This window comes from Periplaneta americana, chromosome 15 (genome assembly GCF_040183065.1).
Source record: "Periplaneta americana isolate PAMFEO1 chromosome 15, P.americana_PAMFEO1_priV1, whole genome shotgun sequence".
Classification (NCBI taxonomy): Eukaryota; Metazoa; Arthropoda; class Insecta; order Blattodea; family Blattidae; genus Periplaneta; species Periplaneta americana.
This window is the reverse complement of record NC_091131.1, coordinates 167,442,620-167,470,573: the sequence shown is the minus strand read 5'-3', so window position 1 is coordinate 167,470,573 and position 27,954 is coordinate 167,442,620. Positions and strand designations below refer to the sequence as shown.

Genomic DNA, 27,954 nt, shown 5'->3' with positions numbered 1-27,954 from the left:
ACCCACAAAAAAGAAAAAAATGAAAAATCCGAATTTAGGTCCCATTTCCTGGAACTAGTCACAAATTATAGAGTTAAGAACACACAAAACTATAAACTCACAAGAACTATTATTTTAAAGATAATAGTAAGTATTAACTAAATTAAACAATATTTTTAAGCAACTAGGTTTTCATACGGCTATATTTTAATATGACGCGCAACGACCTCCTTTCATACATATTTGGTTTCGAAACTGTCATCTGTCGTCCGACGGAATAACAAAAGCGATGGTGTTGCCTCTGTAATCAACTTTAGGAACTTCATTTAAAAAAATTAATTTACTTCAGGTGTTGACACTTTCTTAACATTCTCTCCATTTTGTCCTAAAGCATAAACGTTTCATGTTGAAAAGTAAAAAGGCACGGAAAAAAAAATACAGATTTTCTAATTGTACGGTCTAATGCAGAGGTTGTCAGCACAGAGCACGCTGGGGCTAGCCTTTCTTACCCGCGGAAAACGCAGTGCACTATAGTGCTCTCGTAGCTGCTAGCGGGTATGCTCTCTATCTCTCCCTGTTGCACGACGGTGCATACGGGACGGCACCGATTACGCATTGCACATTTCAACGAGTGCTGACGACCACTGGTCTAATGTATTCATTTGGTATTCATTTTGAGTGAGAGAGTATTTAATAGTTGCGTTTACAATATTTATTATGTCAGAACAACGATACATTTTAAACCACACACAGTATAATGAAATTAGTACTTCTACTAATTTAATTCCCCATCGTTGGTAGTTCTGACGAAATTATTATTCCTTTGTTACACTCAGTGGACAGAATGGCTCGAAGTCCTTGAAATCGAGACCAATCTTGGCGAGAGCCTCTTTGGCGGCTTTAAGAGCTTCCTCACTTGGTGTCCAAGTCAGAAAAGAGATGCCAACCGCAGCTGCAACAAATTTCTCATTTTTATATACAGAATATCCGAAGACCCCACATCATAGGTGAAAGATGTTGTAATGTTTAGTATTATTTTTTTTTCGTTGCCGATGAATCATGTTGAGCATTGTGTTGGGATGATTACTCGATGGTGTTAGGGTAAAGCGAGATAAGTCATAAAAATGAGTTTTGAGATAAATGAAAATTAAAGTTCGGACCGCATTGAAAATAATTTTCTGCACTAATAAAATACATCACATACTGTACTAATATTGCTATCTGTTGTTTTGTACACCCACTTACAGAATTTAATTTCTGTATTCACCCGGGGGAACAAAACTCTATTTGCACAAAAATGGCTTAACTCCCTTTACCTGAACATCATTGCATTTCCTCTGCTAACATGAGGGATGGTCACGAGAGCGTTGCCTGATGAGCTGAATGAACTTCATCCCAGTTGGCAGGTACAGCAGAACTGTTCGCTCAATTGTTAAGAAAACTCAACGACCTTGGTAGCAGATTTGTGGTGTTCAGACTTCCAAGGACTCACTGGAAGCACAGGCCAATCAGTGGGGCACTAGTTTCCAACTGAGCGCACCAATATAAAGAATGAATGCTTTAACATAACTTTTTCCTAATTGCAGAATAGGACATTCCTGATGAAAATATATTATTCTGTTTCTGTTTGACGAAGGAATCACTCACATCTCCATCCGTCGTTCGGAATCATCTTGAACGTTACAACGTGATCAACCATCACGTCCGCATGTACTTATTGGCCTCAACGGGATAGTCCATTATCATCATGATTCTTGCAGCAAGAATAGAAATATTAATACCAAGCATTACAAAAATGACCTGTTGTTCAGGTACATTTCGGACACTGTATAATAGGAAATTTAACAATCATTTCATAAAAGACTAATTTAGCGTTTAATAAACTCGATACAGCATTTTTCTGTTATTGGAAGTTACCTGTTACAGATATTTTTCATAGCAGCTAATATAATAATATGATGAACCATAGCAAGTTCAATATTAATATTTGAAACATATTGATCTTGGGTCGTAAAAACTTTCCTTTACGCTTATTTGTGCAGCCCTTGTGTTGCAAAAGAAGTCAGAAGTATGGCGTTTATTATCGCATCCCTGGCCTGAAGCCGAGCTCATAATTTATGTTCGATAACTGTGCTTGAAAGGACGTGTTTCTTCCGACGATTTTAATCGGTTTACTGGCTACGGACTGGAAGGTCCGGGGTTCGATTCCAGGTGGTGACAGGATTTTTTCTCGTTGCCAAACTTTCAGAACGGCCCCGAGGTTCACTCAGCCTCCTATAAAATTGAGTACCGGGTCATTCCCGGGGGTAAAAGGCGGTCAGAGCGTGGTGCCGACCACACCACCTCATTCTAGTGCCGAGGTCATGGAAAGCATGGGGCTCTACCTCCATGCCCCCCAAGTGTCTTCATGGCATGTTACGGGGATACCTTTACCTTTTTACTGGTGCATATGGGAGACCAAGATATGTGCTATGTTTGTGATATTTTAAAAATCCGACATAACTCATTATTTTAAAGTGAAATTTGCTTGAAAATTGCTATTTTAACTTCTAGTTTTGAGTATTTTTACACCCGGAAATTTAGAATTGTCAACAATTGGTCAAAATTTTTTCAGAAGACTAAAGACAATACCTTATTCTTTCTCCTATATAGAAACTAGCTGCTACTTTTTGCAACTTTGCCTTTTTCTCAGATGAGGTATCGCGGAACGATCTTTTTCGTGTTTGGCGGCATACAGATGACAAAGCAGAAAGAAGTGATGAAGTATTTAACTGTTTACTGTAAAATAATGATTTGAAAACTTACAGATAATCCGTTTTGAAGATATTCTTAAAGATTGTTAATTTAGCTTGCTTGTCACCGAATCCTGAGTAAATTCCAGTCACAAAAAGAAGTGGCTAGACAGAAATTTGTTTTATATGAACAAAATATAGAAAAAGTTTCCATAATTGGCTTGTCATCTAATGCTGAATATGCTTTTGGTGTCGTCAGATCCTGTAATAAGCAGTCTCACAAAGAAAACGCGAATGAGAAGCGGACCTGTACTCAACGAAGTTCTTTGTTTATCAAGACCCCGCGCCCGCTTCAGGAACTTAATCTGAAACTTACAACAACTCTGAGAACTAAATATTATTGAAAACACTTCTAACACTGAATTACATTAAGGAAAACATTAGTAGTGATAACCGTTCATTATTAGTCAACGTCTTGTAATCTTCCCCATTACTTTATACTTGTAAAATTTTCGTCACAATTTATAATAAAGAACTAGCAATGTCATAATAGAAAACACCGAAGTGCTACATGTGTGGCACATCCCTCAAGATGGATGTTTGGTTGCAATACCGCCCTTCTTAGATGGACCACATAAGTGGCACATAGCGGCAGGAAGGGCACGAGCCTCGCTGCTGCTGTAGCGCTGAAATCATTATTGTGAATATACGTTAAATTATGTAGAGAATATATAGGAATACACTCACGTGTGTCTGGTGTTAATGTATTATGTATTTTGTTATGACTATTACACTCTTACTACGTCATACTACTTTTGACCAATAAAAGGGTACGAAAGTACGTATTTCAACCAATCATGGCTGCTTATCGCATAATTTCATCGCGACCCTAGCATTTGTTTAATTTTATCGCGTCCCTAGCATTTGTTTAATTTTATCGCGTCCCTAGCATTTGTTTCTTTGTTTGTCAACATTTGAAACTGCGCTGGTCTGGACGTCAAAAAAAAAAAAAATATATATATATATATATATATATATATATATATATATATATAATTACAAACCACTCCAGTCGATTCACAGCAGTTTCAAATATGACTCGCATTGGCATTCAAGAACAAGAAGTAATAAAAATCACTGATCATACCTATGCATCTTCTGAAATCCGATTTACAAATAAATGAAGAGCACCATTCGGAAATCCTGAATAAGTTGAATACACCATGTAGGCCTAAATCAACGAGTTCCACTTCTATTACGCACACGTCCAATATAACATCAATTGAACCACCAACCACATTCAAATTTGAAAATTGTACATTTAATAATTATTCCTTTTAAAATTATTCATTCTGAAATCCTGAATAAGTTGAATACACCATGTGGGCCTAAATCAACGAGTTCCACTTCTATTACGCACACGTCCAATATAACATCAATTGAACCACCAACCACATTCAAATTTGAAAATTGTACATTCAATAATTATTCCTTTTAAAATTATTCATGTTTATTTTTTATGTCGTCGTCGTTAATTAAAACTTTTCTAACACTTGTGTATATTAGTTAGGTTATGTTATAGCTTCTGCTATATGATATTATGGACAGTCACGTATCAGAGATTGTTTAATATTAAGATTTATTGAAAATCATCTGCCAAGTGACGTTGATTACTGGGATTCGGATAATTGAAGTGGAATGTTGCATTTTAATAAAGATGAAACTGAATCAACAAAGCTTTCTTGACTAGTAACCGTCTACAGAGTTCAATGAAGATTCCATAGTTGGCACAACTGCCATCTAGCGTAATGGTGCAATAATACATTTGAAGACAGGGTTACTTTCGTAAGTCAGTTAATATTTTATTGTATTGGAGTACTTTGTTACTTATTATTATTATTATATACTTTCTTCTAATCGTGTAATAGTCAATTAAATCCCACTCGAGTTTTGATTTTCTCTAGATAAATTAAAACCTCTAGTGAGATTACTGTTGATAAACTTGTTAAAATTTGAGGCACCCACTACTTTCTTTACGGAGATAAATTTACACTTACTAATTATAGGGAAATGTCTTACTTGAATAACATAAAGGAAACAATGTAGTGTTTTTATTGAAATATTATATCATGTGTGAAGTTAAGAGTGCAATTAAAATAAAAATTATAATGTAACTGATTTCTTCCATGAATTTTATTTATAATTTTCGTACATCCAGTGATGAAGACCTGGTGTTCTACAGTGTTGTTGCCTATAGAATAAATATATGTCTGTGATCCAGAGTTAATATTAAGTCCAAATTGAATTCGAATCATGTCATATGAAAAACGAAAATGTTTAACATATATACAAATTGTTATTTTAACGTTTCTGCATCATTTTAATACTGAATCGAATTTTGCGCGGCCAGATAGGTAAAAGGATCGCTGTGCGGCGCGGTGGTAGAAACTACTTCAAAGTTGTTTAACAGCTCAAATCTATGCAATATTGAAAATATCCACACTAACATAAGAATTAAGATCTTTGGACTAAGATTAGGATGTAGATTTCGTGTAGGCAGATATGTTTCTCTATTGATTCAAAAAACCTTTGGTAATAATAATAACAATAATAATAATAATAATAATAATAATAATAATAATAGTGATAATAGCATTACAAATCTTTTTATGACCAAAAGATTTTAATGGCAACTTATAGTAGGGCGTAATTTAGCAAAACTAAAAAAACTTACATTTTCAGAAAATGAGTTTATTTCGAAAAAGAATATAATTTTAAATCTTAACAGTTTTTTGTAACTTAATTTCTCTTCTTTAACATTATGATGTATGAAATGTTTATAAATAAAAAAAATTAATTTCTGAATAATTTAATAAAGCTGCTCAGATACAGTAAATTGTCCACACCTGTGGAGTAACGGTTAGCGCGTCTGGCCGCGAAACGAGGCGGGTCGGGGCAAGTTACCTGGCTGAGGTTTTTCCGGGGTTTTCCCTCAACCCAATATGAAGAAATGCTGGGTAACTTTCAGTGCTGGACCCCGGACTCATTTCTCCGGCATTATCACCATCATCTCACTCAGACGTAAATCACCTTAGCTGTTGATAAAGCGTCGTAAAATAACCTGCTCCTTTTCCATTCACAGCCAGATTTTTTTGTTGTTCTTAATGATCTGTGAATTCGTGTGGCAATTTTAACCGAGTAATTAAACTGAATAAGAGTTTATAATACTTTCAAATGTAATAAAGTAAGTAGCGAATTTTTGTAGGGTTTTCTTAAATTATATTCATTTTAGCTATTGCCTATTCCGGAAGTTACTAGCCTATTTCCATTCTAGGACATATTAATTTCTTATGAATGCACCTCGCCTGGCTATTACAGCTGTAACTAGGCCAGGATAAAATACCAAAGCCTATAATCTCTTGGGGTGCAGCAGACAGTACTTAACAGACAGAATTCTTGTCCTACAAAAACGAATAATTATAACCATTTTCAGAATTAAACCTCGCGAGTCTTGCAAACGTCTATTCAAAAAACAGAAGATTCTAACAGTTGTGTCCATAATTGTCTTCTAATGTGTCCATTATGCTTTCAAACATAACAATTTATTCAAGCGATATTGTGGTTATCAATCTTGTTATACTAAAAAAAAACGCCCTAACCCTCTCTAAGCATGCTACTAAACTTTTTGAATTGCCTCCCTTTGACCAATGTTTCAAAATCTTTAATTCGCTTCCGGCGAACTTATGCATTGAGAAAACAGAAAATTCTTTTCGAAACTCTCTAAAGCATTTCCTCGTAAACAATCGTACTGCTTCAAGAAGAATGTACAAACGGACAACTAATGCAGGTACTCCAAACTCAACATAAAATCTTCACATAGGTTTCTGTGATACTCTTTACTCTGTACTTCATACTCTGCCATATATCCCTCCATTTATGTTTCCTCTAAAGTTTAAACACGGTGTGGCTCTGCTGAGCAATTAGTTCTGTGAATAATTGTTAATTTTAGTTAGTTGTAATTTTCCATTCACGAGTATTGAAACATTCATTTGTACATACTGTAGATGTTATATTTTGTTAGCTTGTAATTTGGTATTTATTTAAATAAAATCATTTACACTGCTGTCACTGTAATTAAATTTTGGTCTGTGATTTGCTATTTATTTCACAGATGCATTTGTAATGTTAAATTTTGTTAGCTTTCAATTTGATATTAACTTAAAAAATGTATTTGCACTGTTATCGTTAATTGAATCGTTTTTTAGAAACCCCTTAACCCTTTTATGCACGCATTTGGGAGGGAAATAAAAAATTGTGTTTGCAATGAGAATTGCCTCAATTTTTTAAAATTTGAAAAACTTCTGTTTTTGACAAAGAAAATGGCTGGTTTCATGGTAAGACCACTATGCAATACTGCAGAATACAATGCCTTCAGACTTACTGTGAATGATACGAATGGAAACAGTTTCTGGTGTCAGTAAAGTAAAGTGCCACTCCAAAAATGTTGCAGGCCCATTTACTCACGTGTGGTTGAACTTCAGTGCTACAATAAGCACAGCGTCTTGAAGATTCACACGCGGCCGTATGTGCCACCTTGTTGAATCTTTTCTCATATGGAACCGTTGGCTTGAAGTGGTGCACAGATTTAAGTACTGTCTTTCTCCCTTTAGGTTTTGGAGTATTAGCTGCGACCAAGCCATCAACAACAGCCAACCTGAAATTCTTCAGAGTCAGCTCTCTACCTTTACCTCTCAACGAATATACAAGAAGGCATTAGTCACAGTGACTTCAACATAATGCCAAAAATACAGTGCCACTATCTTCTGCATTTTCTATCAATCTCGTACAAGGACTTCAGCATATCAGCTTTGTCTACATAATCCAATGTTTGTTGTAGTCCTTCACGAGTTGTGGACTAGCAATTTCAGTGGTTGTTCTATTCTTCTCTTTCCTTGAAACAGTGGCGCCAATAGATGGATCGTGGTAATTAGAAAGGAAACGAATGGACTTTCTATCCTTCCACTTGAGGCAGGACACTCCAGCATATGACGTACGGCTATCACTCTCACCACGTTTCATGTGGCGGTCTCTTCTTTCGTCTTGTGGTAAACCAATACGCCCATGTCTAACTGTACCACATGCATAGATATTTTGCTGCCTTAGAGATCATCAGATTCAAACTTGTGAAAAAGTTGACAAAAACACTTTGTGATTGTCACCAACTATCTCTTCCTTGTAGCCATGATGAATAAGCTGACACGAAAATGGAACATTTTGTTGGATATGGTAAGTATAAGTAACCTGTTTGCATAGTGGTTACGTTTTGATACCACATTATTTCTATATTGTTGTCACATGTATCGAAGAAATTACAATCTTGTTACTGAAATATGTTCTAAAAGACCGAAAGACAAATAATACTAAATAGAAACTTACATAACTGTGATATTTTAGCACACAACAGAAATAAAAACACGTAGCGAGTCTTCCACAATCCAACTATACACAACATCGGCCATCTTAGTGAACAGGCTGAGCAACACAAATCTAGGGAAATAAATTTCTTCTACAGTTATTAGGGATCAGTGAACGCAGTACAGTAGTTTTGAAATAAAAACTACCTTGTAAATACGTGGAAAGCTCAAATTTAAAAGGTGGTTACGTACTGTAACCACTGCGCTTCAAAGGGCTAAGTCACGAAATACAACGTTTGGGGAAACACAAAAAACTGTTCGAAAGAAATGCATGTCTTGACAACTGGAATGTTTGAAATGGGAAATGTTAGTAAAAACTTAACGAATATTTCTGTGTCCAAAAGAATAATTTTAAATAGAATATGACTCAATATTCATGTTTGAAAATGTCTGACTTATGGCGTTTATCAAAATCTGGTAAAGATTTAACACAACAATATATTTATTTCATGAAATAATAGCAAATTTGTTTATAAATACGAATTTCATTCTCAAAAACAATATTTAGAAGATGAGTTCATAATTCTTGCTTCATGTGGACAAACTTTACTCTAACCTGTATATAATGTCACTAAAGACATAAATAACAAACTCCTGCACGAAATAATTCAGTACAATAAATCAATAATACGTTATAAACATTATTCTAACAGATCCAAAATTCACACTCAAAATAAATTAATTTATCAAACACAACAGCTTGTTCATTCTGTGTCAATCTTGTCACTGACTTACGGGCCTTATCCACGTAACTTAGTTTTCAAGCGCACATGTTACAGCAGAAATGCCGTTTGGCTTGTGGTATTTTTCTGAAAAATGGTATATCTGTCCGTTTGCAACATAAATTAGCAATACACTCAATTTTGTTAAAATTTGACTTATCGTATTTCTAAAAAAAAAAAAAAAAAAAAAAAAAAAAAAAAAAAAAAAAAAACGATTCAATTTTAGTTAGCCTGTGATTTGCTGTCTACTTTAAACATCCAAATATACTGCTCTTGTTAATAAATTTTACTTCCTTTGTAATTTCCTACTTTTTAATGTTTACTTGCTACCTATTCTATTTTATTTTTATTTACAATTCATCAATTAATGCAGTGGTTCCCAAGCTTTTGTGACTGAAGGCAAACTTTACAGAATGCCCACGATATCGCGACACACTCATTTGTTTTTAATAATAATAATAATGATAATAATATAATAATAATAATAATAATAATAACAACCAGTATTTCCTTCTAGAGCAAAAGGTGGTTGAACTCTGTGTAGAATATTTTGTAGCAAACGGGGGAGATGATTACTACTCATTGCACGAGAATTTTGTCGTTTTAACCTCCTTTTCGTTCAGCTAAGACTTTCAAGGGCTAAGCTGTTCCAGTGCGTTCCGCCAGAAAAGAAAGCACTGATAACTTCTGTGTAATGTTGGACATCCAGTGCTGTAGTTAGGTCGATGTTAACACGCAATCGAAAAAAAAAAAAAAAAAAAAAAGCAGCAACTTGAGTGGCATTAGAAAAAAGCAAAGGTACAATACCTGTGTGTAAAAAATCCCTACCTGTCTATACTGGATGTCCGATAAAAGATTTTTATTATCGTTTTTGAAAACTCATGTATTTAAATTAGTATCAAGTGTGCGCTTGGTGGGCTGCACAGAGTTTCTCTATGCTGCCTTACGGTTGACAGGCCAACACGTAAATCATCAAGATGCAGCAGTCAGTTCCCTTTTTTTTAGACTTGACTATTTTGATGGTAGAAAATTGCTGATTGACACAAGTATGAATTTGAAAATGGCAGTTCTAAATACATTTTTAGTTTATTCGGCACCATCGACTGATTTGACAAAACATTTCCGCATATAAAACACTCGAGATTTTCTTTATATTCATCTCCACGCCACGTAAGACCATATATAAGTTTTCATCATTATATTTTTGAAACGCAGAACGTTTTTGTGAAGCACTATCACTCGCTCACACGTATATACTGAAACTGGCCAAAATGATCCGACGATTCTAATCTCTGTTTTTTACTAAGTGGGAAAAGTAAAGTAATTGCAAAGCATTGTTGTAGGTGTTCACTTTCATTTCAATTATCGCCAGACATAATAATTAAACTGAGCATTTTTGCAGGTGTTCAGGTTTCATTGTTAAAGTCTGTTTCAAAATAAAATGTACCATACCAAAGACTGCGTTGTAAATAAAAAATGAGTTGTAAAGATACTTTCTGGATGACATAAAACTTATTTTTCAGTTCCAAATTCCGCGACAAATAGGTTGGGAACCCCTGAATTATTGTATTCACGTTTCTTATTTATATTCCATATCGAAGCATTATAGCCTATCTGGGTAATGGAAATTGTACTACTACTACTATTACTACTACTACTACTACTACTACTACTACTACTACTACTACTACTACTACTACTACTACTGTTGCTACTTTCCTTTGTGAAGAAAATTATTAAGCAGTGGAAAAGCAATAACGTCATTTGTATGTAATATTGCTGGAAAATAAAACAAGAATTTCTAAAATACTATAAAATGCCATTTCAAACTTTCATCATGTACTAATACAGGATAGAAGTGATCTTCTACATATTGAGATAAACTGCTCCAGCTCTAAAATTGCGTTTTTCCATAGGGAACAGAAGAATGGTGGTTTATTGTATTATTTTTCATGACACTGACTGAACTCTCTTGTCGTTACTGAGTCGTGCAGAGAACTATACAAATAGGCTGACGGTCAAACAGTAAGCATACGATCATCTAAGGGGTAGAACTCAATTTTCTGTCAGTCCGTAACTATTTATGTATTGATTTAATGACAATGGATACAAAATTTGATACGAATTTGTATTTAATACTCACGCTGGTAGTTAGCGTCGCTAAGGCATGCTCCAACAACTTTAAACAGCTGGTAGTCCGCCGCCATAATGTTGTAAGTAGATGATAAACCTGCTACAAAAATGAGACAGAAATAAATTATAAGCACACATTCGTAGACTTTGTAAAATCACTAGAAAACCAAGAGATGAAAGAGCACACTTAAAGACACGATGTGAATGCGTGGTAGCTATAATTGCATTCTCCTGCCCCAAATTGTTGTCCATATTATATAAGCTATATAAACGTACTTACAAATGGCTTTTAAGGAAAGTGGTGGTTCATTACCGCCTTCACATAAGCCCATCATCAGTCCTTATCCTAACAAGATTAATCCAGTCTCTATCATCATATCCCACCTCCCTCAAATCTATTTTAATATCCTCCCGTGTACGCCTTGGCCTCCCCAAAGGTCTTTTCCCTCAAATCTTCCAACTAACACTCTATATGCATTTTTGGATTCGCCCATTATGTGCTACATGCCCTGCCCATCTCAAACGTCTGGATTTAATGTTCCTCGTTATGTTAGTTGAAGAATACAAGCGTGTAGTTCTGCGTTGTGTAACTTTCTTCATACTCCTGAAACTTCATCCAAATATTTTCCAAAGTGAGAGTCCAAGTTTCGCAACCATACAGAACAACCGGTAATATAATTATTTCATAAATTCTAACTTCCAGTTTTTCGACAGCAGACTGGATGAGAAAAGCGTCTCAACCGAATAATAACAGGCATTATATGTATTCTGCATTTAATTTCCTCTCGAGAGTGTCTATAACTGACTTCATAACTTATATATAAAGGTATGAAGTCTGTTTGGGACTTCAAAGGTTGGCACTTCGCCAAGTTTGGTACCTCAGGGTTCGTAATCCTCCATTAGGGGGGCGTCTACAAACATGATGATGGTGAGCTGTTGCGGCTAGAACATCAAGGACAATAAAGCACATTATTCTACAGTCCACGTGTGTTTTATTCAACAGTTCAAGACACCAATTTCACCAATGACGTCAATTTTCCGTTGCTGCCGTCGCACAAAGATGCTGTGCTACAATGCGGATACGCATCGCAGAACGGCAGGAGGAACGGCGCAAAACCCCACGTCCTCATATACGCATGTCTGTTACCGAGAACGGCGTTTATTGGCTGTGATAATGTGTTCACACTTTCTCGAATGTATTCATGTGACTATTGCGGTAAATGACAGATCCTTGTCGCACTCCTTTCCCTACTCCACTTCTCTCTGACATTTCTTCTCCTATCCTGACTTTTACTCATAGTTTTATATAAAGACTAGCCGTACCCGTTGCACTTGTTATAAATAAATATCATTGTCTTAAATCTGTTATATTTCCAAATAGAGCTTTGTTATTGTTAGTAAATAATTCATTTTTTTTTAGTTATAAATCGTTTGCTCCTCAATTACGTTCAAAGTTTTATTTAGAACTATGATCAATGTAACTGATATTAGTAGGGCAAGGCATTTAATGACCTATAAATTGGTAAAAAATGCTAAATAAAAAATGCATTTATGACCTAAAATATACAAAAAATGACCTAAAACAAAACAAAAAATTGCCAATTAAAAGTAATGCATTGCCAATGAAAATACTTTTAATTACGTTAAGTACTCACATGATTACTGAACTACATAAAATTAAAAAAAAATACATGTTACAGTACCTTGTATTGCAGGAAATTCATTTCAAGTGCCCTTTTACAATAATTTTGAATTGCAGTTAACAATCAAAACTTGACGGAGATTTTCAAACAAAAATGATTGTATATTTTCTGCTGGTACCGACTTATAAGTGGAAAAGCTTCTCTCTACTTCAACGGAAGAATTGGAGCAAACTGAAAGCAAGCAATGTCTCCTGGATTTAACTCACAGTCAGGAAGAGAAAAATTTTCACCAGACAAAGCTCTGCCAATTGAACACAATGTTGTGTACCCCCTGTTCTTGCTTAGACAGTTTTTCATTTTCATTCACACTGCATCACCCACTTTACCACATGCACGGCTCAAATCATTCACCACTTTATCCACTATTTGTGGCTGTTCCACTAATGTCACTTGGGATTTTGCCAGTACAGTTATGACATCAGGATGGAATCCAAAATTAGTATTTATGTAAGAAAGTTTACCAGTAATTTCTTTATCAGCTAACATTTCTTGCGCCTTTTTTATTGACACTGACTCACCATTATCAAAAGAATCAACCACTTTCTTCACAACATCGAAATTCTTGCAATAATAACTGCAAGCTTGGAGCCATGTTCCCCATCTAGTCAAAACAGGTGAAAATGGCAATTAGATTCCTGGAGCTTCTGTTTTGAATGCTGAAATTCGAGAGTGGGCTTTCAAGAATACTTTCTTCACGCATCCTATTAATTTATCCACTTCAGGAAAATTTGCACGTACTTCTTTCGCGACCCGGTGTAATGCATGCGCTAAACACGTCACATGTACCATTTTTGGGTACAGTGCACTTAAAGAAGCTGCTGCTTTCATCATGTAGGGTGCTGCATCTGTTATAAAAAGCAATACATTGGAATTTCGAATCCCATCAGGCCAAAGTATTCTCAATGCGAAAATATTATGTCGAAGTGGAAGAGGAATCATAAGAAACAAAAGGAATCCTGGACATCCGTACAGTATATAGCTCATGTACCAGATGGATTTATAATCAACGAAGTCTTTGCCCATCTGCTGAATGTGTGGAGTTTTAGATGTCAGGAGAAAGAGTACTGCTTAGGCAGTTTCTAGAAGATACTGAATAAATTGTTAAACGGTTGTAACCAACAATGTAACGAAGTGTTACAAGCTTTTACATGGAAAGTTAATATTTTGTTCAACTTCTAAAAGTTCAGCAATGTTGAATGTCTTTCCATTCCTCTATAATCTACATTGTTACAGAAGCACTATGGGATCCAAAGAAAAAAAATTGAAAATATGTACCAATAAAATGTTGTCAAACTAGTTTTTGTCTATCTTAAAAAAATTAGGTTTTGCCTGTTAAAATCTTTTTTGTCCACAAGTAGGCCTATACATTTATGTAAATTGGAACCTGAAGATGATTTTCAGTTAGTCGAAAACGTTGGTCCTGACACCAACTAAAGACAAACAATTAAATTTCAAGAATGATAAGTGTTAGGACAGTTATTATTATTATTAATATTATTATTATTATTATTATTAATAATATTAATATTGTTAGACATACCAACAGCTCATCGTAAAATCTATGAAAAAAAAAAAAAGGATTGGATGCTGACAAGAACTACATAACCGCCCTCACAGCTGCGAAGAGCTGGAGTTTGCATGCGTTGGGAAGTGATACTGAATTTATTACGATGTTGCAATTTTTCTTCAAGTCAAGGCAGTTCTCCACTAAATATAAGATATAACGCAAATTGGCATAATAAATTGTTGTTCCTTTTATATGAAAGACTATCCTCTGTGAAGTCACTGCCGTTGAACTCCTCCCATGAACTATGGCAGCAATACTCTTCACAGCACCACAGTTCTTCTTTATAGGCTTCCTGGTTTCATAATACATAAAACATATTAAATCTTTGGAAAAAAACAGCGTATTTACTTGAATTAGATTTAGAAGGCTGAACTGACGCCACTGATTCAGTCATAAGTAATAACTACAGGGTCTACTAATATTCTCCTTGTTATTTCCTAATCTGAAAGGATGCGATGCAAATTATTTTGTAATAAGTTTCAATTTCAACAATTAAAAATAATGCGAACTAGTTAACATTTTCACGATTGTACATTTTCCCACAATTTTGTACCCGTCAGACTAGTTACAGTTGTCAGTGGCGTGCTTGCCTCAGGATTTCCATTTGAAATCATAAATACTGTTGGACGTATCACACCATTTAGCTAGCCATAACTGTCTCTAAGCGCACGAGAGATATTTCGACTTGACTAACAGGTTGGTTCAAAGACACCAGTATTGGTTATCAGTGACCTTCACTTCGAGGTAAGCAACAAGTTAATGCAAGTCGTAGTATTTATGTAATATGTGGCAGTAAGGCCTTTGTAATAAATTCGTTTCCAGTTTGTTACTTTAATGTCATACTGTTTTGTTATTGAGGTCTACGTCTGAAAGAATGAAGGGAAAGTGCTCGTTTTTTTATAATGTACGTCCGAGTATTTAAATGCGTAAGTTGTTAAATTTACAGAGCTAAAATAATAACTGCTGCCAACTGTGCAATGGATTTGGCGACCTGAGAATCTTGACAATATGCCAATATCCAACTAGGCTGAGGTGCATTGCTACAGCACTTAACGAATTTACACTGACGTTCGAAGATATCTTATCCTACTAATCGATAGTGGTCGATAATTTGTTGGTGTAAATGTGACTTCTTTAGTTATTATTATTCTGTGAATAGTTGGCGAAGATAATAGTAGTCTATTTCCAATAGCACATAAATATATCCGAATGATAGAATTCAATTTTTCATACCACTCTACTTATTGTAAAACAACAATGGGTAAGCTGAAAACCGCTGATATTGTCAATTATGTGAATAATTTATGATTAATCGGCATAATCAATTTCCCTGACACTTTTAACCGCCCCAATAATCATCCCATCTACTGAGTAACTAGCGGAACTCTTTCAAAGTTCGTTAAATTTGATACCTTTGGGTCTGACTTATCCGTGGTTGGAAAGTTCGCTTACACGATCATAAAATCGTAGGTCAGATTTCTTTGGACGTCAGTGTACGAGTATCAGCCGGAACGACGTGGCTGCAACTTTATTAGCACTCACCATTGCCAGAAAGAATGTAATCCACGTAGTGGCCGTTCACCTTCTCGTAGGTTCCTTGGAAGGTGTTGTTCTGTCCGTTACTGCAACAGGAACAACAACATGTAAAAGATTCCACATTGTTCTTGTTTACTAACTTTTTACGTATAATTAATTATGTGGTCGTCCTACACTAATAGAAAAAACGGAAAGATTTTGTGCAACAGAAATTACACTGACGTTATCATGGAAATGTTTGTCATATCCCAAAACAACAATGTTAACGAGTCCATTCCTATACCCAAATCACTCCACATTGTGTGTGCGAAGATATGAGACGTTACCAGTTGTCGGATATTGCCTTATACTGTAGCTCTTTTCTTTATTTACGTTATGGATTTGACATATGCATTGAAATAATTAGTTGGTTTAAGAAAGATAACATCTGTGAAACTGAAAAAGAAAAATCATTTTTATTATAAAAAAACCATTTCCCAGTATAATCTAGAAGTGTCTAAATTAATTATATTAAACCATTAACAACTTTGGTCACATACAATACTTACTTTGTTTTATTTAGCTCTTAATTTGGAAAATAAATTTAAATGTAGTTTTATACTTCGCTCGATCGCTGTTATTGACACGAAAATTTAGATTTTCCGGTCAATTTGTCTCATTTTGTACAGAGTGTTTCAAAAGTGATGGTAAAAGATATAGGGATGAAAATTAAAAATGAAGAGAAGCAAAATAGTCCCATTTAACATGAGTCTGCAAATTAACCATACGCGAGATAATGTCATTTTGTGCTGGTGGAGGCCCGCTGAATATACTAAATACTAATTCCAACAGAATCAGTGATAATTTTATTTCATTTATCAGTCACGGGACAGTAAAATTCATAATTTTGGCTTCAAATGTGATTAAACATACACAAAAGAAACATTTTTGTTTGAACAACAGTAAAGATTGCGGATAAACAAGGTACGGTACGGTATGAACATGTTAACTAAAGAATTTTACAGAAGATGTTCAAAATTCTGACCATGAACTTCACTTCTCTGCAAAGACCCATGGCACTCGAGCAGTCCTGGGTCAGTCTTCATTTGCTGGAAGGCATCCACAATCCGATAGGCTTACTGCAATTCTTCAGCTGTGGTGATGTGTGTTGTGTAAACTAGACATTTTGCATAACTCCATACACAAATATTCAAAGAATTTAAATCCGGTAATCTAGGTATAGGTCCTCCTCTACCTATCCACCGTTCACTATATTGTCTGTTTAGATATCTTATCACGCTTAGAATGAAATGGGAAACTTATTACCAGGGAAAGGGATTTGGAGTATTATAAAGAATGGTGAAACATAGTATAGATATTCGTAGCTCAGTGACTGTTAAGCGAGCTGCGTCACGGCGCATGGAAGCGTACAGTCCACTTCATACAAACTTACACGCAACGCCTGTAAATATATTTCAGAATAAACAAATGGAATAGTTTAATGACATATAGTGACCTACATACATAATCTGCATTTCTTTTTGAACTACATGTGCTTTTCTTCGCAACGCACAAGACACCAATAAACAACATTACAAATATACATAATTAAATATGAACCTCTGCATCTTCGCGTGTCAGTGGACATATTGCTGTTGATAGACAGTTGTCTTCTGTATGGAACTCGCCTCTGAATATGTAGATCCAAACGAAATGGCATTTTCAATTAATGCTATGCCTTGTTATAATAAATTGTAAATATTATTTTCAAATTTTGAAAATACAACTTTGCTCCGTTGCAAGGAAGGAAATTTTGTAACATGGAAAAACTCCGCTCTCCATCTGCAGAGACAATTAGAGAGTACTTGAAACAAGATACGTCAATTAAATTCACATGTTGAATGACGTCATTGGGACACGTCTTTGTTAGTACATCTGAAATCCGACTAAGAATATCGTATCCATCATTTTTAATCAAAACTTTGTTCATTTTTTCACCAACACGTTTTCCTATTTTACCTTCTACTGCACTCAGTTTATTTACAATAGTCCTCATAATATTTATTTGCTCAACTAGTTCTACTCCTGACTTTCCTAATTGAATAATGGCATCCGGTAAATATCCAAAATTTGACTTAATATCCGTGACTTCTTTCTCGATTGTTTCATCATTTAGCAGTTCCTGGCGTATTTGAATCGCAGCCGCGTCATCGGTATTGAAAGACTGGACCACTTTCTTCACAGATTGGAGGTGATGTGCGTAATAATTGCAAGCTTCTAATCATGACCCCCATCTCGTAGGAACTGGACATGGGGGAAGCGACAATTTAGGGAATTGTTTCCTGAATTTTGATACTTGATCTGGAGGTTTTACAAATATAGTCTTTCAATTCTGTATTGTTAGTTGGTTTCACTTTCGGCATTGTACCTGCACTTCACTACTCTAAACTGCAAACCTGCACGTTGAAGTTCTTATGCGACAACTTTCCCGTTCACCTGTTGTTGACGTGCAGAGATCTGCGAGTATGTCATGGAGGGGAGGACTTGGTATAAAGGGTTGTAAACAAATGACTGTGTAGATGCCAATACTAGCTTTTACTACTCCAAATTCCGTTCCCTATTTATTACAAATAAGTCAGTCTCTTCTATGTGACATTAACTCAGTTGCAGAATGGTCAGAAGTTAATGATATGAAAATTAACGTCTCCAAATCTAATGTGATAAACTTTTCCACGAAAACTTCTTCACTGAAATTTAATTATTATCTAAATATTGTTGTAATAAACAGAACTGATTGTGTAAAATATCTGGGAATATTCATTGACAGTAAACTGTATTTTCGTAATCATGTTCATTACATTAATTTACAATCATGCAATCTGAACGGTCGAAATAATGCGGTCACTAACTTATTCTTTTTCCACGGCTGATTCTCTTTTAAGAATCTACTATAGCCTATAACAGTGCGATTGAAACTCGAATATTATGCATCTGTAGTTTTGAACTCTATTACAACTACTGATTCGGCTAAAATAGAATACATACAAAGAAAAATTATATCCTTATGATCATTCAGATTTCTGCTCATTATCATTAATTCCGGACATAGCTATGAGAGAAAATGCGAATACTGTAATTATCGAAGCCTACAAGACGTCATGAGTTCGATTATCCATTCTTTGCAAGGTTTAAAAGGTGTACCCTGTGACTTCTTCTTAAAGAATATTATCTTACGTATTCAGACGATGATACGAGAGCTCACAAACTTTTCTATAATTGAAATTCAACATTTCTTTCACCAGTCTCCAGATGCATTAAAACGCCAAGATACATGAAGGCGAATTCGATCCTTTCAATGTATAGATTCAGTTTGTTCTTGCAATGACTTATGATTTATTTATTCTTCTAAAAATTTTATTCAATTTACATAGTAACATTTTCATTATTCTTATAATACCGATAATATTATATCATCGACTAGACAAGAATTCTTTGTTTAAGATTGTTTTATTTATTTGTATCCGTTAATTAACGTTACAATATCAGTTTAATTAATTTAATATTTGCATTATTGTTGTTGTAAATATTGTTTTCTATTTTAATATTATTATTATTATTATTATTATTATTATTATTATTATTATTATTATTATTATTATTATTATTATTATTATTATTATTATTATTATTATTATTGGAAGATTGACTGTTGATCACATAGCTCATTTCTTTCCTTTATTACATACAATCAAATCTTACAGCAAATTGTAAGTTACTTATCAATCCTAATTCCCTTTACACTAAATATAAGGAATCACATAATAGATGCCCTCAAATTCCCTGTTAGGCTTTGTTTTGTCTTACCTGTTGTCAATGATGCTGACCTGAAGTTTAAGCCCCCCGTCGGGCGAGGTGCTGTAGTCGCTTATCCAGCAGGAGAATTTTGCCAGCAGATCTTTATTGTTGACGTAGACAACCTTCCAAGAATTCTGTACCTATATAAAGATTACAGATCTCGATTAGACAAAACCGTCCTCAGTTTATGTTCATGGGTGAGGATTATTATCATGACTTTTCGTAAAGGAAGCTGAAGCCTTGGTCTTGTGTCTAGAGTTAAAAAAATAATAAAGCGTTTATCTGAATAAGAGTGAGCTACAGGAAACATATTTTAACTGTTTGAAGGATGACAATAAAATCGTATAAAGCTTTAATTGAAAGAATTAATCTATACATCTCGTAGAAAGGCCTATATATACAGGATGGAATTGGAATAACCTTGCAACTTGAAAGGGACGATAGGGTACACTTAAAGAAATAGGAAACCTATATTACGTTTTGTAATTAAATGCACGGTTAATTAGAAAATTCAGTAGGAAGTTCCAGGAGCCCGGCAACAACGCCGTTAACACAGTAATCTTTCTTCTAGTAGTAAAGTTGTAAGAGGAGAACGAACTCAGGTCTGTCTCTTCCTGTCTCGCTACGACGTTGCAATCTGTTCGCAACGTTCAGTGGCTTGAAATTGGTGGTTTTTAAATTAAATTTACACGAAAACCCTTCACGCGTTTGAAATATGCCAGGTGGTAAATTATTCTTTATTAGATTTTATATCGATATGGATTAAAGTCACGATTCTGCCGTAGTTACCGTTTAACAGGGTGTTAAGTATTTGGAGGGGGGTGGGAAAAACATTTTTTTTCAGAGAAAACTAAGGACTTTCCACCAATATGGTATTTCAATTTTTGTTACATACAACATGATCTATTCGCTCTGAAAATCTGAAGGGTTTCACTTCCACCCTGTATACATATAAAAGATCTATAAATCGATTTAATCTAAATAATTCTACTATACTGATGTATCGAAGTACATATGATATTTCCATGCCGGAATTCTGCGTTTCATCATGATGAAGGACCGGTGGAGCGGAGAGGGTTGCGCACTAAAGGGAAACTAAGAGGTGGAGCTTAAACTGAGAGTCTTCAATCCGGCATCGGAATTGCAATCCGGTGTGGCTTAGTGGGTAGATCTTCAGCACGTAGAGCTGAAAACCCGGGTTCGAATCCCGGTGCAGAAGAGAATTTCTCTCCGGTCCATCGATCCTTCATCTAAATAGTCACTTCCGTAATACGTTTGAATCAGCTGATTCACTTCGCTTCTGATTGGCTGGGGTAAACATTCGCTTGAGAGTGCTGGCTGGAAGGCGCCATTATAGAGTACATCCACAGCTGCGAGGTGGGTTAGACGTTACAGAGTTCATTCCTATAGCTACTTTGCTTCTACTTTTCCTAAAAAGAAAGTCTGGATTTAGTTTGGGTTGGGCGGTCCACACATTTTCCTATACAGAGGAACTCTCTCCCGACAATCTACGTCACCTCTACATGCATCCTATGCTCGTAAATTCGCTTAATTAATTTCGGTGATGGTAATCAAAACGTAATGGTTCCTTCTTTTGATTTGCTAAAACAACTGATGAAACATGAATCTCCACAGAGCCGAATCAACACTTTATTGGGACTCTTGTCAGTGCTGTATGAAACAGCCAGGCATCTTCCTCTGTGTTACACTGGTTAATAAGGACACTTACTTCTTGGTAATAAAAAGCACTCAGAAAAAATTGGAATATTCATTATTAACAATATTTATTGAAGTCAGAAATTTCAGTTCAATGGGGTGTCAACAATGCTATCCGAGAGAGCTTTCACTTTAAAACGATAACCAATTTCTTACCTTGTATACATCGACGTCTTCGATTAGAGATTTTCCAGTCTTGCAGTCTTCGGCCACGGCCGATTGAACGACGAGACAAAGCGCAAACACAAGTAGAAACGACGCCATGGTACACAGTAAAGGAATGGGGCACCAAAATTACACCTGGCCAAGAGAAAAATATAGGGTAAAGGTTGGTAATTCTGTGATACGAGTAATATTGTGATATTTCTTTTTGAGAATTTATTACAACTTACTGAGCGAGAGAAGAACCGGTTTTGTGCAGCAACTTGTCCTAGAACACTTCATTAATACGTTGACACAAAACAACCGATCTCCCTCTCGTTCAGTAAAATTGTAATATATTATCAAAAAGAACTATTACAATATTACTCATATCACAATATTACAGACAGTTTATCCTATGTAGTGAACAGTTATTTATTAAATATGATTTGTATACTTATACCGTACATATAAACAGAGTGGTACTGTGACTTTGTTACACGATTTTACAGAAGATAGAGGAGATCATTGTGAGCAACTTTCATGTAGGAACCCGTAGGCTATCCGGAAACGTTTCGTCTGGTAGATATAGAACTTGATGTGAGTGCTAACATTGCAGAATAACAGCACAAGACATTCATTATTTCATTGTGAACTTTTAATTAATAGATACGTACAAAGAATATTCACTTGAAGCATATCACTACTCAGATGCCAGCAACCTTATTCATCACACAAATCTTCCACCCGCCTCAGTACAGGCAGTTATTACAACTTCGTGCCATCGACTGTCGAACTCGTTCGAAGCTTCCCGGCATGTTCCTAACGGTGATTTTTATGATTATTGCTACCAGGTCATATTTTTATTCGATCGGTGTGTTATAAACGAGGGCTTTGAAATGGTCCCACAAGAAAAAGTACATTGTATGTCAATGTATTGGATAGGCCGGACAATTTTGTACGATAATTCAACGCGTGAAAATTTTATTCTGTTTTTATTCGTTATTCAATTATTGATACTGCAAGATAAGTTACATCAGATTCTGCAATCGCTTTGTTCGGTCTTTTATATAGGCTACATGTAGAGAAATTTCATAATGGGAGATTATATTCAATTTACAAAACTATATTTTCTAGTTGAGTGGAATGGAATTTACTACTAAATTTTATATAAAATTATCTGTTCTCAAGTGATGTTGATCACTGGGATCCGGAATTAACAAACATAAAAAGATAAAGTGAAATGAAACGACTAAAATAATTACTCGATTTGTACAGTAAAACTAAAATTTACGTGATAACATATAAATTATAGTGTAGAATTTGAAGAGAGGTCTTCAGAATTTCCATCACAATCTTCTGAACCTCATAAAAGGGAATTTTAAAGGATTTAGGGATATTACATGTAAATTTTGGTAAACAACTCCTCGCTCCAAATAGTAAGCCTGCAACATCCCAATTGTAAAGCGGAATGCCATATTTTACACTGAGGTATGGAAGACAAGGTACATATTTAGCTCGCTTGTCATCATTTATCTGCAGTGCTTGATTTGTGTCTCGTTCAAAGCAAATCGTAGGGTCTAAGACCATCGCTTTCTGGGTTCTTCTATTGATAGCAATTATATCCACCCTTCTATGAGAATCATCTTCAGACACGCAATCAATCTCCTCATGTACTTTCCATCCTGTGTTTCTTAGCAGGTTGGCAATTGCTATATGAGGATGATGGTGTCTATTGTTACGCAGTAGCTCTTCCTTCTTACAGAACCTCAGTACTTGAAGTTCAAACAATGGAATCAGGTTTAAATTTTGATTCAAGGATTTTAAATTCGTTAAATACGTGGTTAAAGACTGAACTTCATTCCGTAAACTTTAAATTAAATTAAATTAAATGTAAATGTGTTGTATATTATGGATATAGTCTATGTGGCATCAATCAATTGAAACGGACGGGAATCATGCGGAAAAGTGACTTTTTTCCTAAAGGCTGCATCTACATTCTATAATAGGGGAATTAGGCCTAAAATGACATACCTTAAGGAAATCTTGAAAAAAATATGTATTCTTACCAAATTTGTTTCGGTCAATTATATATGACTAATACTACAACATAACACATATATTAAGATCAACAGAAAGTGGAAAATACTGACAATCTTTAACTGAAAGGAATGTTTGAAAATTGACAAACTATGTCATTTTACCCCAGTTACTAGGGTAAAATGACACACTTAAGTTAATTTTTACATAGTTAAAAAAATGTTCTCTTAGATACACCTGCACATTCATTGTGTGCCCATGAGAAACATTTCTTGCACTGTAGCCATGTTTCTTCTGATTTATATTGCCTGTAAAATTCATTGCAGTACAGACAAGGTGCATCGTTCTCAACATCACCATCGAAGTCACTCTCTTCATCTTGGTCCCCATTGCTTAGATCAAACTGAAACTGTGTTTTTCCTCTACTTGCTGAACACCTTTCTTCTACAGGTCCTCTTTCAGCTTCCTTTAATTTTAATTGGTCATTAAAAGAGATGCTCGATTTGGGACACTTCATGTGTTCTCTTTCCTCTCGCCACAGACCTAGTGCCAGAAGGAATCGGGGAGATATATTGGTGTGTCACATGAGATGAAGGCCTCGTTTGTGACGTTTCCACTGCTGGAGCAGTTGTTGGTGATGGCTCTATCATATGTTCTTTTGCATTCCTTGTTGTTGAACTGCTCTTCTGTGTTGCACCCTTTGGCCCGTCTGCAGGGACTGCATTCGTTAGAGGTCTGTCTGTGGGCGCTGCAGGACTAACTAAGTGATCAGGAAATATGTCCGTATAGAGTTGACAAATTCTTGTTCAAGAAAATCCATCCAATACATTGGTGATGGTTGCAGATTTCCATAGACTTCAGAAAATAAGTCCGCAATTTGAAACTGTGTAATCACCAATCCAGGATGGTTCCTCAGCCACTTTGTAACGGCCTGATCATATGTTTTCAAAGGCCCGAAGAAAGAGACATCAAGTGGCTGGAGTCGGTGGGTACAGTGACGAGGGAAGGCTAACATGACGTGTAATCATTGTTGCCAAACTCTGTGCACTATAGAGCTGTAAATCCAAACTCATCTTACAATGTTTTCCACAAAAGCGCTTTTTGGTGAAGTAGGTGCAAGTAAACTTCAGACTCGCCAGCCTAGCTCATTCATAAGAGGATAAATGAGAGTGACAAAATTCAGTGCATATAAATATTGAAAATATATTTATTTTAGAAACTTTACGGTTTTATATATTTTAAAGAAATCCGCACCTCACCTATTTTAAAATCAGTTAGCTTTACAAAAAATTCAGTCGAGCAATGAGAGAGATCCCACTATATATTACATAATTTCACAGAAGTAATCACTATTCAGCCATTGTAAACAAATTTGACACCAATTTTCCAAATCGCTATCTCCCATAATATATGGCTTCTCATTTCCAGTCAGAAACATGCACTAGTACGTCATTTTAGCCAAGTAGTTGGTATGTCATTTTATCCGGAATGAAGAAGAATAAGAAGTAATGTTAGTATGACGTAACCTCTTTATGAATTTGGATATTGTAATGCTTTTTATAGAGGGAAATATTCATGTTTTCAGTCATGAACATTATTTCACTAATATCTGAAGCTTAAAAGGACAAAAAATACATAACATACGTCAACAATATTATATCGTCTTGCACTTTTTTCCTTTAGTTGCACCTGCTTCACCAAAAAGCGCCTTTGCTTGCTAAAACTTGGATGTAATCACTGTTTCCAGCTTCTGTGCACTGTAGAGCTGTAAATTCAAACTCAGCTTACAATGTTTTCACAAAACACATAGTATGTCATTTTACCCAAGTATGTCATTTTAGGCCTAACTCCCCTAATAGAAAAACTGTAGGTTAAAAATGTAATTAAGGGAAATATTTTGCATATTTTATTTCTATTGCCTTGATACAAGTCTCTTTCTAATTCTGAATATTTTCTGGTTCGTATTCACTACAGAGTTTTCTCCTGAAATGAGGATGGTATGGTGAGCGAGGAGATATGATATAGCACGATAACAGAAAGACATGATTAATTCTCCATACCTTGCAGTTCATAATATTACTAAATGTTTAAAACACGCATTTAGGCCGAGATCACGAACTATCTTCAAATACGTCAACTCTCATTTTGTTATGCTGATAGCAGGGAGAAACTTTTATTTGCTCTTTTTCCCGAAGTAATGCGAAATATACAATCGCGAGTTTCTTTGGGCGTATCAAGATAATAAAACAAGTGAGGAGGTTCATAGGAAATACTTATTTACCTGAACCTCGGAATGGAATTCTACATATCTAATAATAATATCGATTGCATACTAGGCTACATAGAGCTCTTGAAAGTATAAAGCATATTTCTGTTGCAAATACCGTGGAATCTATGGCATTACTACCTATATAGAAACCAAAAATGGTCTTGTTCACGGACTATTCCCCAATACCTCTTCGACTTTTCCCTTGACCTGGTAAAAGTCTGTCTCATTTCGAGAATTCTTGGGTTCGTATTGGCTGCAATTCAACATTTTGAAATGAAGTCCAAAATTTTGTTCTTTTTTTAAACAATTTTACTAAATAATAAGATTTTCCGTGCAGTAGTTTTACATTTTAATTTCGTATATTAATCCGGAACGAATCGTTTGAGTTTGTCAAACGCGTGCGTAACTCTTCAGCTTTTATTGGTTATTGAGTTACGACTGTGGGAATGAAGCGTGCTGCATTCTCCTCTCATCTCACATGCGTAACCCCAAAAAGTTACCCAATGTGTGTAGCGAGTCTTGTCACACTTCTCAGTTTCCGACAACGAAACTCAACCTATTCCTGATTTTGGACCCAATTTCCATACGCTCCATAAATTAATATGCGGTCCGTAATCGCTTTAAAATTCGGAATGTAGTACCGATACCGAAACAGTTATTTTCATATGTATGTAAGTTTATTCTAGACGCATTGTGGGGCCAATAACCGAGGCTTACCGCTATTTTAGGTAACAACACTTCATGTTGCACAGCTTTGCGGCGCACTTTTCGAATATGCGCACCGCTTGTATACAATCTAGTTTGAAGTCAAAATAAATTACATACTCTCAGTTGGATAACATTATTACCTTTACTGTATACTACGTATACTTACTTGCTTAATGCTGTCAGCTAGTTCACGAACTAATGTAGCTAATGTAGCTTCATGGACAATTTATTCTAAAGTTTATCAACGTTCCCCTCCCATTATATATGGAGGGTTCAGAGCTCTAGAGGGCCAAGCGCTATTTATTAAAAACGGAGGAGCCAAGGGTTAACGTTAAGTGAATAGCATAATTTAATGAAGATTGACATATAATTTAGATTTAATGTGCATACTTTATCTTACTTGCTATATGTTTCATTGAATTATGGTAATCACTTAATTTTATCTCTTGTTTTCTCCGTTTTTCACAAATGGCGCTTGGCCCACTATGGCTCTGAACCGTACATATGTCGCTGTGAAATTCCTCTACAATAGTGACCTCTTATCTTATTTCCTGTCCAACTGCCTACGACTCTCGTTATCCTGATAATTATGGAGAATTTTTGTTTTGTTTTTTTTTGGGGGGGGGGTTTACTTATTGCAATCGCTTGTATGTTATCGCAGACAATTCTTCCAGTTATCTGTCGAATTTGTTGAGCTACAGTCCTAATATAGTGTAATTACGTACAGAAAACTTTCCATTTGAAATTCAATCATCACTGAACTACTGTTTGTTCCAGTTTGTCCAGAATGAGAAATTATTTGAAAATTTGTGTTCTCAGGTTATCAATTAGTGTTACATCCCTGGTCGTCTATTAAAAATGAGCACATGGCAAGAACTCGTGACTGCCTATACCAGGGGAAGGCAAAAGAAAAGCAGATACCCACGCCCATGTTCTTTTCACTTCACTACTTTAGAAACAAACACATAGTAAAACACTGCATCAGTGGTGGATTTTAGACGACCAGGGAGAGTCGAAAGCTATGATGCGTCCCTTAAACAATCCGTCACTCAGCAATACTTGCCTTCAGGTCTGCTTGTAACAGTCCGATATATATCTGTGTCTGGAATGGAGAGTCAAGGGGTGGTCTGCAGTAGCCTACCTCAATTGAGCTGTTAACGCCCAGGCCTGATCTATACGAAGTAAAATGTGCAGGCTAACTTTAAAAGATAGTTTCAATTCACTGCACAAAATGTGTCCTATTTCGCAGGCTTCATCGATAGAGACATGATCACTTAAAGAACTTGGTTGATACGAAGGCGTGCATTGCACATTCCACTTGAAAGGGGACACGACAAAGAAGTGAAGCGCAACGCAATATGTATCTCCTTATTGCGGAGAACTAGATATAATAGTTTTTC

At 35.4% G+C, this 27,954-nt stretch overlaps 1 protein-coding gene across 2 annotated transcripts; it reads right to left on the bottom strand.

The window, feature by feature from the left end:
• Window positions 1-676: 676 nt before the first annotated feature.
• LOC138715516 (uncharacterized) lies at window positions 677-26,844 on the bottom strand. Of its 2 annotated transcripts, none has more exons than XM_069848527.1 (6): window positions 26,721-26,844; window positions 21,553-21,696; window positions 19,690-19,820; window positions 15,853-15,932; window positions 11,051-11,140; window positions 677-931 (listed from the first exon to the last, which is right to left on the bottom strand). In XM_069848527.1, the coding sequence occupies exons 2-6, from the start codon at window positions 21,658-21,660 to the stop codon at window positions 795-797; spliced, it is 546 nt and encodes a 181-aa protein (XP_069704628.1). In that variant the 5' UTR covers window positions 21,661-21,696; window positions 26,721-26,844; the 3' UTR covers window positions 677-794. The 2 variants fall into 2 exon arrangements, with proteins under 2 accessions (XP_069704628.1, XP_069704629.1); XM_069848528.1 differs by having other exon boundaries at window positions 11,051-11,137.
• Between the last annotated feature and the right edge of the window lie 1,110 nt (window positions 26,845-27,954).

What these genes read in the sequence shown, in the direction of transcription:
- LOC138715516 (XM_069848527.1), bottom strand. Translation starts at nt 21,660, where the DNA reads ATGGCGTCGTTTCTACTTGTGTTTGCGCTTTGTCTCGTCGTTCAATCG. An exon ending in GTCAGCATCATTGACAACAG is followed by an intron (nt 15,933 to 19,689) that starts GTAAGACAAAAC and finishes TTCCTGTTGCAG; the next exon opens with TAACGGACAGAACAACACCT. An exon ending in TAGCGACGCTAACTACCAGC is followed by an intron (nt 932 to 11,050) that starts GTGAGTATTAAA and finishes AATTTGTTGCAG; the next exon opens with CTGCGGTTGGCATCTCTTTT.